The sequence below is a fragment of the Anoplophora glabripennis genome, unplaced genomic scaffold (genome assembly GCF_000390285.2).
Source record: "Anoplophora glabripennis isolate ALB-LARVAE unplaced genomic scaffold, Agla_2.0 scaffold53, whole genome shotgun sequence".
Taxonomy (NCBI): Eukaryota; Metazoa; Arthropoda; class Insecta; order Coleoptera; family Cerambycidae; genus Anoplophora; species Anoplophora glabripennis.
In genome coordinates, this window is record NW_019416376.1 from 448,793 (window position 1) to 462,460 (window position 13,668).

Below are 13,668 nucleotides of genomic sequence, written 5' to 3' on the forward strand. Positions count from 1 at the left end.
TAACAAATTTCAGTTTTAACTCAAATATACCTAAAACTTGAGACCTGCTGGATATTTTTCAACTAACAACATTGTGGAAAACAACTACCCTGCGGACTACAGCCCCGTCCAATATTGAATTACACCTACAATATCTAGCAAACATCTAAGATCAGCTGAATCACCAGACATAGATTGATTTCAAACTACCTACTTCTGAATTGTCAATGCTTAATGACATAGATTATAGCTCTGCATAGCACCTACATACTAGCAGAGAGCAACCTACTAATCTGTAGGTACTATGAAAGCAAGACTTCTGTGTGGTGATTCTGCTGACGTATGATCTTAACAATTCACTAAATGCTAGTGTAATTCAATGCTGATCGGGGCCGTAGTTCGCAGAGTAGTTGCGTAACAGAATATCAATGACTAAAAAGTTTATTTTGCCTAGTATGGTACTAGCTATTCTCTACAGGTCTGTAGATCGCTCTCTGCCAGTGTACAGGTGCTATGTACAACTATCACATTATGTCAGCAGCAGCATTGACAAATAAAAACAGATATAGTTTGTAGGTTATATCTCACTCGCAGATTATGTACATATAACAGAGAGCAATACTACTATTAGCTGGTAATTCTCAAACTAAAAATATCTAAATAAGTGACTTTTTCATAATCATCTACAGGATACTGTTAAATTCAATGAAAGATTATGTTGTGTACCACATTAAAATTTTATATAAATTTACCTATATACAACAATTTTGTATGAACATCTCAAACCAAAATCATTACACTCCCATGATAAAAATTTATGTCAACCGTAAGTACTATAGATAAAGGTACAGAGTCTAACGAAATAGAACTATTTATTAATAGTTTATATTAATAAACAGTAGGAATATATTACTACTTATTTTTCTTCATGTTAATATTAAATTGGGTATTCTGGTCTTCATCTATGGTATCTAAATCGGAATTTGTGACATATATGTGTCCCATTATACGTAATTAATTAGAAGTCTGTATATATACAGGGTGTCCCGGTACTTGATACAAAAAGTCGGCTACAAATAGATGAGGTCCAAATAATATACGTTCTTCATATAATTTATTTTCATACAGGTCTTCGTTAATAAGTTACGGGCCCTCAACGGTGAAAATGATAATTAAAACAAAAAATATATCGGACGCTTCTGTTCCTATTTATGTTTCTGCACTTCAACTTCAAAATGTTGCTAAACATATTTTGAAATATCCTGAAAGTAATAAATACGTTTTAACCAACAATGAATAAAAAGCATTATTTCTTCTGAATTTCTTTAATTATGCATAACAGGGATTAGTTTATTGCCTCATAAAAAGTGACCTCAACTGAGCATAAATGGGTGTCAAGTTCCATGTAATATAAAGTGTCTGGGGCGCCAGAATACTTTGTCTTTCCTTCAATTAATAGTTTATTACCATTAAAACATCTGGCGCTGTAATTTTTGGGCCAAATGTTGCAGACAAAATGAGTGGTATGTAATTAATCATCTCCCGAATTAAAAGAGAGGATTGTACTTAATTAACAATTAATATCTCATCAAAATCCTGCCAGATTATTTTTCCCACGTTATTAAGATTTTTCAAAATTTATTAATCCGTTTCGTTAAACCTAATTTCTCACTCTCTCCCGTTAATTATATTACGCCCATTACTTTTAGCTTAGTCAATAAATTAAGTACCTCCAGAGTTATTTATTTATTTGTTGCATATAAACTGCAGATCAAAAGTACACAGTAAAGGTATTTTACTTATTACAAACTACGTTTTCAGGATAATCGCAAGTAAGTTTCTGTTCGTTCCAAAGAAGGTCTAGAGGACAGGTTCCAGAAATCTCTTTTCCGTAAAGACACTCGTAGAATTTACTGCAGTCGCTTGGGTCAGAGAGGAAGGTTCCGTCTGGCATGTTTGCACATAAGTTTGCTGAAAAATATTTAAGTTGATCATAAACAAAGGAAAATTGGTAGGAAAGCATGATGAAGCGAGCTTTCTGTTCATAGCATTCGAAGGGAAGAACCGAACATACTTTGTAATTGTGAAAAAGTCTCACGAAATCAATTCCAGACTTTTATGGTCATCCTATGAATCTAACTTGCCATCTAACAGTTAAAATACAAAATATAGCTCATGTTTGACAAAATTTTACAAAGCACTTTTCTTACCCGGAGTTGTAGTGGAACCTGGTGATGTAGTTGTTCCGGGAGAAGGCGGCTCATTGGTAGTAACATCTAAATTAGGCAAAATTTAATCATTAATTCAATTTAATGTTTACTTTTATGTGTTCTGGGGGTTTTACTGTCTTCCTAGTTATTTTTGAGTTATTAAATTCCTATAAACTTCTTTATTCAGTTAATTCTAGTATTACTTACAAGGTCCTGTTGTGGTTTCTATCGTTACTGGAGTTGTAGTGGTTGAAGCTGAAACAGATATTATCATTGTTTTACATTAAGTTTCCCTGTTTTATTGTACAGTTTGAAAATGCTGATGACCCAAGTGGAAGTAGATCAGTTTATTTCTATTTTTTATAAATCCCCTTTTCAATTATTTATCTTACATTAGCGGTTACTCTCAAGACTTCAGGGAGTCCATTAAGAACTGTGAATATTTGAGCAGAGTGATAATTTCAAGGCAACGGCTCTTTTAAATGTTAATAAAGAGAGACACAATGCCTTAGAAACATCCCTTAAACGACTAAATATGAAGCCCCTTTAATAATTCTTTCTCTAACTAAAGTCTGTGAATAAACCAAACCTGATATCCACTTTTGTTCGCATCCGTTCATTTATTAGAAGATAAGATATATACAGAGGAGTTACCAAATAACAGGTATTGTTTAATAACATTGTTACAAATATACTTATGCCTCCTTTGACATAGTCCTCCTGCTTCACATGGTATAGCTTTCAACTATATCATATATAAATTTCTATTTTTGTATATGTTACAACAATGTTATTGAACAATTCCTTTTATTTAACGATTTTTTCTTAATACTTACTTCGGCTGCAATCTACGTTTTCCTGATAATCGCAATATTTTTTATCTATGTTGAACACAAGCGGTGTTGGACAAGCCATCAAATACTTTATTCCCTGGTAGCATTCGTAATAAAGAGAGCAGTTGTATGGGTGCACAACGTATGTCAGTTCGCTAGACGGATATGGGCATATAGGATCTGGAGTCCATACAGTGGTTGTTGGTGTTGTCGCTTTTAATGAAATAATAGACAGTAATTATCTGAGATAAATTGTAATTTTTCTCATATTTAAATTAGTAGATTTTCTAATTCAAAATTTTTATTAAATTTTATTTTGTTCAGTCAAAGGCTTCAAATCTTAGCACAAAAAAATAATAGAAATTACAAAAATCAATTGAAAATAGTAAAATTGATACTTACGTCCAGTTCCGGGTGTACCTATTGGAAGGAAAGAAAAGATATATTATTTGACAAAACTAAACCATTATCATACGAGGTCTGTTAAGAAAATAACCGACCTTTTTTGCAAGTATGTCAATCGATCCAATGTCAATATGTAGCCCATTATTTTTTCGACTTTAATGGACCTGCGTATTTTGAATTCTTGCCTCAAAGTGAAACAGTGGACAGTGTGTACTATCAACGCGTTTTACGTGAAAAAAATCTACAAAAAGAGACCATCATAGTTGTCATTCGACAACTCATGGTTCCTGGATTCTGACAATCCATCAGTTTTTTGAGAAAAATCAAACTACTGTCCTTCTTTAACTTTACTCGACAGACTTCGCTCCTTACGATTTTTTCTTATTTCCGAATTAAAATCGATGCTGGAAGAACCCCGTAAGTTTAAAAAAATAATGTTTCGTCATTTTCTGAACAGGACTCGTATTGTAAAATAAAATAACTAAAAATTATTTTTTAGTATCAAAATTACAATGATATTAGCTCAGTTCTACAAATTAAGATTATTAAAAGTGTATTTATAGTTGCATTTTGTTCTATAATACTTTCTTGTTATTATCGACTTTTTATTGATATCAACACTTTCGTATATTTACGATGGTTTCATGTTTTTTAAAAGACTATTTGATAGGCAGAGTTCAGAACAATCTCAGTCATTAGAACATTTAAAAATAGACGAAGTCTATTAATTACTAGCTACATACTTACTTGTGGTATGAGGGAATGTGGGATAAGTGACAGTAACGTCTGAAAAATAAATAAAAGTTTATCAAAAATTAAAATACATGCACATCCTTGTACGGTTATAACAATTTGATTATATTAAAGGATCAGAAAATGGCCATTTTTCCATTCTTCTTTTACCAATTCGTTTACTGATACTTATGTCCTATATTTTAAAGATAAATAAAATCTTACCGCTGTCACAATTAGCTTGATCTGGAAAATCACACACGCCTGTCTCAGAGTTGTATTCGAAGCCATCAGGACAAGACATAGGATATCTCTGACCTTGGTAGCATTCCCAGTATTTCGTGCAGTCGCCTTGATACGGAAATCGTGTGAAATCTTCTGAAGGATACGGACACAGGGGATTTGGAGTCACGTCGTCAGCTCCTAGGAAGTTAAGGAATGATTAAAATATCTTCAAAATACTCAAATTAAGTTTCTTTGTTACTGAAGATATTCAAACCGTAGGAGAAGAACTAAACATATGCAAAATATCGTATAGAGGATGAAAATATAACTTATCTTCACATAAAGACTTACATTTATCTATCTGCATAAAAAAAGTTCCACAATAAAAGTTCAAGAGCAATGGATTAGCAAACTAGTATATACTATGTAGACTTCTTCAGTTGCTACTGATGATTAAAATGAAAGATTAATGAATTTGCAAAATTATGGAAGTCAAGTTATTGTATGTATTCTATATTCTAGATTTTGAACCTTTGCTTATGAACAGACAAAAGCAGACAAAAAGGTTTTCGTTGAAAATTATTCACTTTAATAGAAGATTTTTTTGACATCAAGAACTTGTTTTGAGTTTCATTTAATAATTACGATATCTAAACGAATAGGTGCTTTTAAATTATTCTACTTACCTGCAATTTTTGCTAGCAATATTAATACTGCACTAAGATAAACCGTACCTGCAAAAAATACTTGAATTTAGTATTTTCCAGACAAACTTTTTAAGATAACATATTTATAGAAATTTCTAAATAACTAGAACTATTTTTTTGTGCTCGTATAGTTTTATAAACATAAGTCAATAGCTCCAGTTAATAATATGTCTGTTTATATAATCAGACTTACTTGTAAAATTATATTTTATACGATTATTATCAAAGTAGATATTTTAGCAACTTTTGCCAGAAAATTATTAATTTATTGACAGTCTGTTAAAATTACCTAGCTTGAATTTAATGAAGATGTCATGAAAGCAGACATGATTGACAAAATCACTCTTTTTGTCAAGTCAAATAGTTTCTATGACTTGGAAGAAGGTGAAGTCGTTAACTTTGCAAATAGTCCCAACAGCCAAAGTTCAAAAATCGACGTGTTTCTTAAGAATATATGATTTTTACCATACAGTACATGGACTTACGTTTCATGGTAACACTTTAGGATCTTACAACAGCACAAATTCAGCTACACCTTTGACAATTCCGATCAAACAGAAAATGGATTTGTGATTTTGTATCTTTTTTATACTGACGGCAGTTACTAGAAAACTTAAGTGCTTGTTTGAGATAAGAACGTTTAAAAGCTAATTATTAAATACTTTTCATGCATATTTCTATATTGTATCTGCTTTGCTGATAAAAAATTATCGTAACTATACATTTACTAAATCGCTATCGATCGTGTTAATTGATAAGCGATGAAACATATTCTTAGTAATTTAACACAATAAGACAAGATTGTTCCGTCATTTATCGAAATTGTATGAGGATAATTTAATTAAGGATATTATTATAAATCAGTTTTAAAACCTGCTGTACTGTAAGAGAAAGACAGAGAAAAAATTAGAGTAAACATTAATTCAGTCATTCTTATTTGCCGCTTTGTGTTATGCGGTTAACACATCGAACTTTGATCAGAGTCAGCACAAATAGTTAAGTGGTTTCAGATGATGGGGTCACTTGCCAAATAATCGCCAAATGTAAACAAGTATAGACAACTGAATGACGGAGAATGAGAGCAAGTGTGTAGACTTGCCGGACGTAAACAAATGCCGTATTGTGTGGATGGTGCATATCGATAAAGCCGAAAGCGAATGTTAGTATGAGATGGTTTGCTCAGATAACAGACAAATAAAAGACAATTATCTTCATTAATGTACAAACACCACTATCAACACTTCAAACAACTTCCACAGCGTGTTGTTCTCCGGATTCCTAAAAAAAGACAAGTGTACACAGGTGCGTTCTTATGCGAACAATTGATAAACATGCATCATGTGTAAAACGTTTAGGAATGTTTGAGGACTTATCTGTCATATGCGCTACAGATTTTGACCAAGTAACCTTGACACGATTATATTTGACGAACGTTTGGCGTGTGACCGCGTCATCTAAAGCCTGTTTTAAACTAATATCAAGATAATTTGAAACTTTTAACGTCATACTTTTCGGGTGTGAAGTAATTATATAATTGTTTCTAGATGTGCTATAAACATTTTTGAAGTACCTATTGCAGCAATTAATATAAAGTGTTTTAGAAGATAATTTTGTTGTTACGGACTGATAATTCGACCAGAGAATATGTATTTATTTTTAAATATTTCGTCTATTTCAAAACAGTGACTCAAAGTAATAAACATTGTTTTAAATATAGCATCAAATTGAGCTTTACCTTCAGTATATTAACAAAGATAATAGATATCTATTAATAAATACCAAGGAGGTTAATAATCTAAATAGATTCAGATTTTTTGTGTATTCTATTCTCTTCAGAAACAAAAACTCATTTGAAGGACACATTTTAAAGAGATAAGCACTTGCAAAGAAATTCAGAAGGGAAAACCCCTTTTATGTAAAATTCTGAAGGCAAAATCAGTTTGCTTAGGGATTTGAGGAAAGCGATAAAATACAGAAAAACATTTGCTAAGAAATTCAAATAGATGGGATATAAAGAAAGTCGAATAACAAATTATATGTCAATAAGGACACATTTCTTTAAGGTCTTTTGCCATCGTTTTTACTGGAAATTTACAGAAACCTGTCGTTTCTGTAAATTTCAGTTGAAGAAATTCTCTTCATATTAATTTCTTTGGATAAACTGACAGCAGGCGTGTACAATTGGTTGCTTAAAATGTTGTAGATTATCCACAGTTCTGCAAAGGATGATTGATTAGTGACATTTAGAAAATAACTGTCCAATAACTTACGTAATGCTATTTAGTAAGACTTGTTTTTTTCTAAGGATATCTAATCTAGTAAAAATGCAAAATTGGCAGATAATAAAAAACAGATTATCTTGGTCCCCTATGATTGGTTCTCGGAATACGGTATTTGCTTCCCACATTTACTCCAGGATTGAGATAACTGATAATCTTGATGCCACACATTTACACAAATTGATAACGATCGCAGCATAAATCCAAATCAAATTATAACTATTAACGAGATAAATCAAATCTAAAATTAGACATGATATAGTTTTCGAGAGAGAAAGAGAGAGGGTGTTTAATCTGAATTTTCTGAAACATTTTTAAGATAGACCTCATTTTCATAATCGTAGTAATAATCTGTTAGATCTGAGTTTTCACAAAAACAAAATAACGGGAATCAATCTTAATGTATTTGGTGCCAATACAAGATGCTTTTAGTGATAATTCGTGATATAAGTATGACGCTTAAAAAAGATTAGCAGTGATTTTTTTTTATTTCTCTTATTTCAAGTATATTGATCGAGGTCTGATTTTAACGATAAACGTATCCACTTGAAAGTTATTTTTCTAGAAGGATTAATTTGAAAACTTTTTGGAAAAAACGCTCTTAAATTATCTTCCATTATACAAGACTTATAAAATTGTATCATTGAACTAAGTCAATTAATTACAAATTAAGAAGACATTAATATTAATTGTTTTATATTAAACGTGTAAAAAATATAGCTAACAATTGTGAATGTTTCATTTAATAAAGTAAGATAAGTACTTGAGAAAAGTGGATAAATATTTCTTTTTTTTCCTAAAAATATTGTATGAATATTACATATCTAAATTTTTACCTAGTACATCATTGATTTTTCTGCATTTTGATGATTATATTTTATGTAAAATTGTATCCAGAACAAAAAATTGATGAAAATATTTTTTGAAAAAAGTTCGAGTTTCATTAGTCTACCAGAAAATTCTTCAGAGATATTTGAGAAAACATATTTTTTTAACTTCAAAACCATGTATCTCTTTTAAAAACACCCTGTGTAATACCCGTATCACGCGTTATGCAGCTGAAGCACATTGCATGTTGCATAATTCAAATGTTTTTGTGACGAACACTATATCATATTTAACAGCAACACACACAGATACATAATTAATACCTTTTTTTATGTAAATTAAGAATGAAGCGAAATGGAAAGCATCAAATTCTCCCCTTAAAAGAATTAATTATTATATTATCTGTTGAGTTTGTAGATAATTCTGAATGAACTTTTGCTATTATTGCTACTACAAATGCTTCGATTTATTACAAAACGGTATATGCCCTTTCTTGACCTTGCCCTAAAAATATAATTTTCATTTTTATAAGTTTCAAATTTTAATTCTTATTTCCCATAGCTATCAGTTAAACCACATAGCTATAACTTGTTCTTCTGTCTGAAGGTTAATCGATTCCAATAACAACTTCAGGAATTTATTGAATTCACTGAATTAATTAGCATTCCAATGTCCTTGAGTGTAAAAAAAAATCATCGAGCATTATAAAGACCTAACAGACCTATATATGGTTAGAAAATAAAAAATATTAAAAGTTTTATTGTTACGTAACGAACAAATGATATTTGGTTTGATTTGTTTGCTATTTAAATTTGGTTAGATGATAGGAATATTATTTTTATTTCGGGATGAGTAATGCAATATAATTTTTCATTTTATATGTCAACTTTTTCGATATAGACATGTGGCTGTAATACTTAGTAGTCTTGGAAATTGTAAATAAAATTCCCATTTCATAATTAATACGTTTAATCCATCACAAAGGGAAATTTATTTGTACAGCATTGGTAAATATTTATTGTTAAATCTAATAAAACATCTACATAGCCGCTTTATCAACCAATAAAAATTTGGCAACATCATCAGGACATAATGGCTATTTTAATAATATAGGTAAACCACATTACAAGTTTTTTGTGTAAAAGTATATAAGTACTATATATATTTTATTTCAGAAGTATGTAACACTTTTTAGTAGCTTCTTCTTCCTAATAAAACATGATGAACTCGTGAGTAGTTACATGAAAAAAAAAATAGGTTGAATCAAATTCAGACAGATAATGATTTATCTTGGAAATTCCATAAACATAATTTATTTGTTTTATAACTGTTTGTAAAATTAAGGTTATCACGTCAAAATGTTGATCAATTTTTGAGGTTTATTATGAAGGAATATTGGCAATACTAAAGTTTAACATTTTAACATTTAACAAAATATTCGTAACAAAAACATATCATTTCATTCACCATTGGGATATTTTGGGATCTCAGTAGAGCCTTCGATTACATCAACCATCAAAAAGTAATTTTTAACATGCTTTCTTATGATATAAGGGATTTGGCTCTGATTTAGGTACATTTCCTTGAAAAGTGGCTTCGATATGTTACTATTAAAACTAGCTGTTCTGTGCACTACCCTATACGGATAGGTATACCACAGGATTCAATTCTAGACCCAGCGCATTATTAAATTTATATAAATGACTTAGATTTCGTTTCATTAAATACAGGTTTTACTATCTATGATTCTATGCTGATGACAGTTCGATAATAATAATAAAACTCGGTCTGAGCTGTAAATTTTATTTGATTATTCCTGTACATATAGCGTCACCAAAGAAAATAAACTATTATTATTATTAATTACATTAACTAATTAATTTTTAAAGAAAATTACACAGGTTGCACCTTTTTTGCTGGCGTCATTTATGTGCGTGTTCAATATTTACATGTTATCATGTTTACTAAAATGAGCTCAAGCTGTTTTTTAACGGTTCCCTGTGATGTGTAGCAGATAAAAGTAATGAAATTACAGTAAAATACTCGTATTAATGTTACACCACACCTTTCCCAGTCACATTATACCTGGAACTAACTAAAATTATGAAAAATAATTTACAGGGTATTTCTCGGCGTAGTGACTGGCCGGAATCTGAAATGTTAATATAACATACACTCTTCCATACAGGTTGTTATCAATTAATGCTAATAGTGTATGTATATTTCCTTACCAGATAAAAACAATTTTATGGTAGCTTAAAAAAATAAAATTTTAATTAGTCATTATTTTTTCTCAATTTTTTTTATTCATTCAACAGTTTGTTATCAGGAACTGAAATTGAATTGTTTTATGATGGAACCAGTGATTAATGATTAGATATTTACAAGAAATACGCAACAGTTTTGTTGACCACCCTGTAGGCGTAGTTCCTATTTAAACTAAAAACTGCAAACATTTGCCCAATTAAGATTAGATAATAGCCTGTGTAAATAGTCTTAAGTTTTGGAAGGATTAAAATTTATTGTTTTGCAAAAAACTAATTTTTTTATAATCTATCTCCTACAACGTAAAAAAATTAAATTTTTAAATCATCTACACCAAAAACTTCCCCTTTCGATAAGGGAGATATATAACAGTGGTTTGTAACGTTATGGCAGCTGCACAATTTATCCTACTCTGAGAGACAGTCTTCCAATTTAAAAAATGTATTTAACCACCATATCTAAGGTGCTTTTGTTGTGTACATTTGTGGTCTCCATAAGTTGTAATGACGGAGGTAAGTACGTGAAAAAAATTTCTCCAATTAAGTCTAGTTTAGTAAAACAATTCTTGTTAATAATGTTGAAGTCACTTAGAGAAGATGGTTTTGAAATTTATCTCCACCAAAAACTAGAAACCTTTTTCTCTTAGTATGTGAATTCGAGGAATAAAAATGAGGTTAGCATCATAATTGTTTATTTTGATTGATTTTCAATTTTATGGACACATTATTCAATTCAGAAAAATACGTTAAATATTAAACATAAAGTGGTCATATAAACCCAAAATATTAACTAATTCTAAGCATATATCTTAAGTAGAGTACAAAAGTTAATTTATCTAGAAATTGGCTGTTATTAGTGCTTTGTAAATCCTATTTCTTCCAGAATATTATTGGAGACCATGGACCGCTGGATCCCCACCCTCAGACGCTGTCACTACACGAGACTACAGAGGCGTATCTTACATAGTCGAGGCCTACGTTCCATATTACGGACTGTTCATCGGCCAAGTTTTCGCAAATCAGCACAGAGTAAATGTTTCAGTTCCTAGCTCATCCAAGACCTCGGATTTTGTCATACAAGACAGCCGATATTTGAAGGTCAGTTCTTCTTGAATTATAATAATAGACACACATTTCAATTAATTAAAATATTTTTTAAACAGGTCTTATGTACTCAAAACCTAGAAAAACTGGCGTGGTACCCCACACACTACAACACTATTCATAACGAGCTGGTGACGGCGGTAGTCAGTCCAGTTCTTGGTGGGATTAATGTTAACGATAATTTGGTATATATTGGCAGAATCGTGGATTTCAACAAAAGAATTGTAATTCTTGGAAGCGTAGTTGAAGACAACGTTCTGCATTACCATTATAGTGGTGAAGCTTACACTCAGAGGTATTACGAGATTCTTGTTATAGGCAGTAAATGTTCATCCGATTAAATTTCTGGTGATACTGTGATGATACTGCTGTTTTCTGAATATTTTTCTTTAAGTTTAATAGTAATAAAAGGTGCAAATATATTGTCAAAACGGAAAGATTATTTTGTCATACTCCTCTTGCTTCTCAACATGATCTGTCAATCCATAAGCTGGCCGATGGTCTTAACAAAAAATATTTGTTCTCCATCTTCCAATCACCTCTATATCATCTCAATTGCTTCATCATCTGTAAATTTCTGACCCTGTGTTCCCTGAAAGGACCAAACACATTAGAGTCTAATAGTACCATACGAATAATACTTCACAATAAACAAAGTATATGCTGTTGGTAAAGCTTTATAAGATCTAATATTGTAAGAATAGTTCTTGTTGAGTGAGCTTCAATATCAAGCACTAGTATCGATTTCAATGTTTCGGAAGTATGTAGATCTATATAGAATGAAGTTAGAAGCTCAGAGGAACTTTCTTTGTAAAGAGTATCGACAAATATGTTTGTTAGGTGTGGTAAAAGACCAAAAATAAGACATAGCCGAAACCAACAATAGTTCCAATAGCTTTATATATGCAGAATACGTAAGAAAATGTTTTACAGGAACAGATAGACTCGACGACCTGTTGAACTGAAGTATAAAACGGTAAATAATAACACTTATTGTTATATTCAAGTGTTGATAATATCTTTTTGCAAATATTAATCATGCTGACCTTTTATTTTGTTTCATCCATCACAATTAACAATTATCAGTGACAGCTCGGTAATACAAATGATTTTATAACCTGTTATTATGTATGAAAGGCGCTATTAAATCCAAATCAAATTTTGGTTTACGTGTAGGTATACTAAAGTAAATAAATAATATGGAGCAAAATAATTCATGATTTTTCATTCAGTCGTTTGGTTTATCCTGCTTTATCTGTAGATTGTAACGCAGAATCACGTGTAAGGAACCTCCGTCCGATTTTAATTATAATTAATTAACAAAATGTTTCGTCTTACAAATTTTACAAGAAAAGCTGTAATAGCCAAATATTCAGATTAAACTCCTGGCCATCAGCTCATTCTGTACAACTATTCGTCTAATTTTGATTCGCAAAAAGCACATTCATTTGTCGCAAACTGTACGGAATGGCATTTATACTTAAAAATATATATTTCTGGCTGGTACTCTAGCTGTTCCATTAATCACACTCAACAATTATCTATCAGTTGTGAATCTTAATAAATACGGAATATTAAAATATTTCTGATCGAGATTTATTATAAGATAAAAGGAGTAACTTACCATTCATAAGTTTTCAACCAGTTCAGACCCTAAAAAATCAAATTCTATCTTCCCCTGCCATAACCATCACGACGTACTAAAGGTTATACATGAATATCAAAAGTTGCCAGGTGCGGCGAGTAAGGAGGGTGTGGGAAGACAGAAAATCTAATTTTTGCCATAAAACTAGTGACCTCTGGTCTCTTTTTGCGGACTTTTACACGTAGTCGCAGTAAATCGCGTCGATAGTACACAAGGTTCACTGTTTCACCTTAAGGCAAAAATTCAAAATGCACAATTCCATTAAAGTCGAAGGGAGTCATCACTTGAAGTCCAAGGCCTTCCTGGTCGAGGATCATCTTCAGTTGACTAACGACCACGTTTAAATCCATTCGCAACAGCTTCTTTCAAAAGCTGAAACGTTTCCGTGAAAAAATTCGCCAGGTTCAAGCGAAATTTTACGTTGCAAATAAAAGATGTTCAGTGCAAATTTTTTTGT

At 31.1% G+C, this 13,668-nt stretch overlaps 2 protein-coding genes across 2 annotated transcripts; one reads left to right on the forward strand and one right to left on the reverse strand.

Moving 5' to 3' along the window:
- Nucleotides 1-1,710: 1,710 nt before the first annotated feature.
- LOC108905547 (peritrophin-1) lies at nt 1,711-5,684 on the reverse strand. Its single transcript, XM_023454323.1, has 9 exons — nt 5,577-5,684; nt 5,071-5,118; nt 4,385-4,582; nt 4,175-4,213; nt 3,425-3,442; nt 3,026-3,235; nt 2,397-2,444; nt 2,190-2,255; nt 1,711-1,950 (listed from the first exon to the last, which is right to left on the reverse strand). The coding sequence occupies exons 1-9, from the start codon at nt 5,581-5,583 to the stop codon at nt 1,775-1,777; spliced, it is 810 nt and encodes a 269-aa protein (XP_023310091.1). The 5' UTR covers nt 5,584-5,684; the 3' UTR covers nt 1,711-1,774.
- A 5,058-nt stretch (nt 5,685-10,742) lies between these two features.
- Nucleotides 10,743-11,985, forward strand: LOC108905572. The gene is made up of 3 exons (XM_018708515.2): nt 10,743-10,975; nt 11,346-11,560; nt 11,626-11,985. Exons 1-3 carry the CDS (start codon nt 10,903-10,905, stop codon nt 11,905-11,907), a joined length of 570 nt encoding a protein of 189 aa, XP_018564031.1. The 5' UTR covers nt 10,743-10,902; the 3' UTR covers nt 11,908-11,985.
- The last annotated feature ends 1,683 nt before the right edge of the window (nt 11,986-13,668 follow it).

Coding starts and splice junctions, on each gene's coding strand:
- LOC108905547 (XM_023454323.1), bottom strand. Junction 4,214..4,384: donor TCAAGCTAATTGTGACAGCG/GTAAGATTTTAT, acceptor TTTATTTTTCAG/ACGTTACTGTCACTTATCCC. Junction 2,445..3,025: donor AAACGTAGATTGCAGCCGAA/GTAAGTATTAAG, acceptor TATCTGTTTCAG/CTTCAACCACTACAACTCCA.
- LOC108905572 (XM_018708515.2), top strand. CDS start 10,903: ATGTATTTAACCACCATATCTAAGGTGCTTTTGTTGTGTACATTTGTG. Junction 10,976..11,345: donor CATAAGTTGTAATGACGGAG/GTAAGTACGTGA, acceptor TATTTCTTCCAG/AATATTATTGGAGACCATGG. Junction 11,561..11,625: donor AAGACAGCCGATATTTGAAG/GTCAGTTCTTCT, acceptor TTTTTTAAACAG/GTCTTATGTACTCAAAACCT.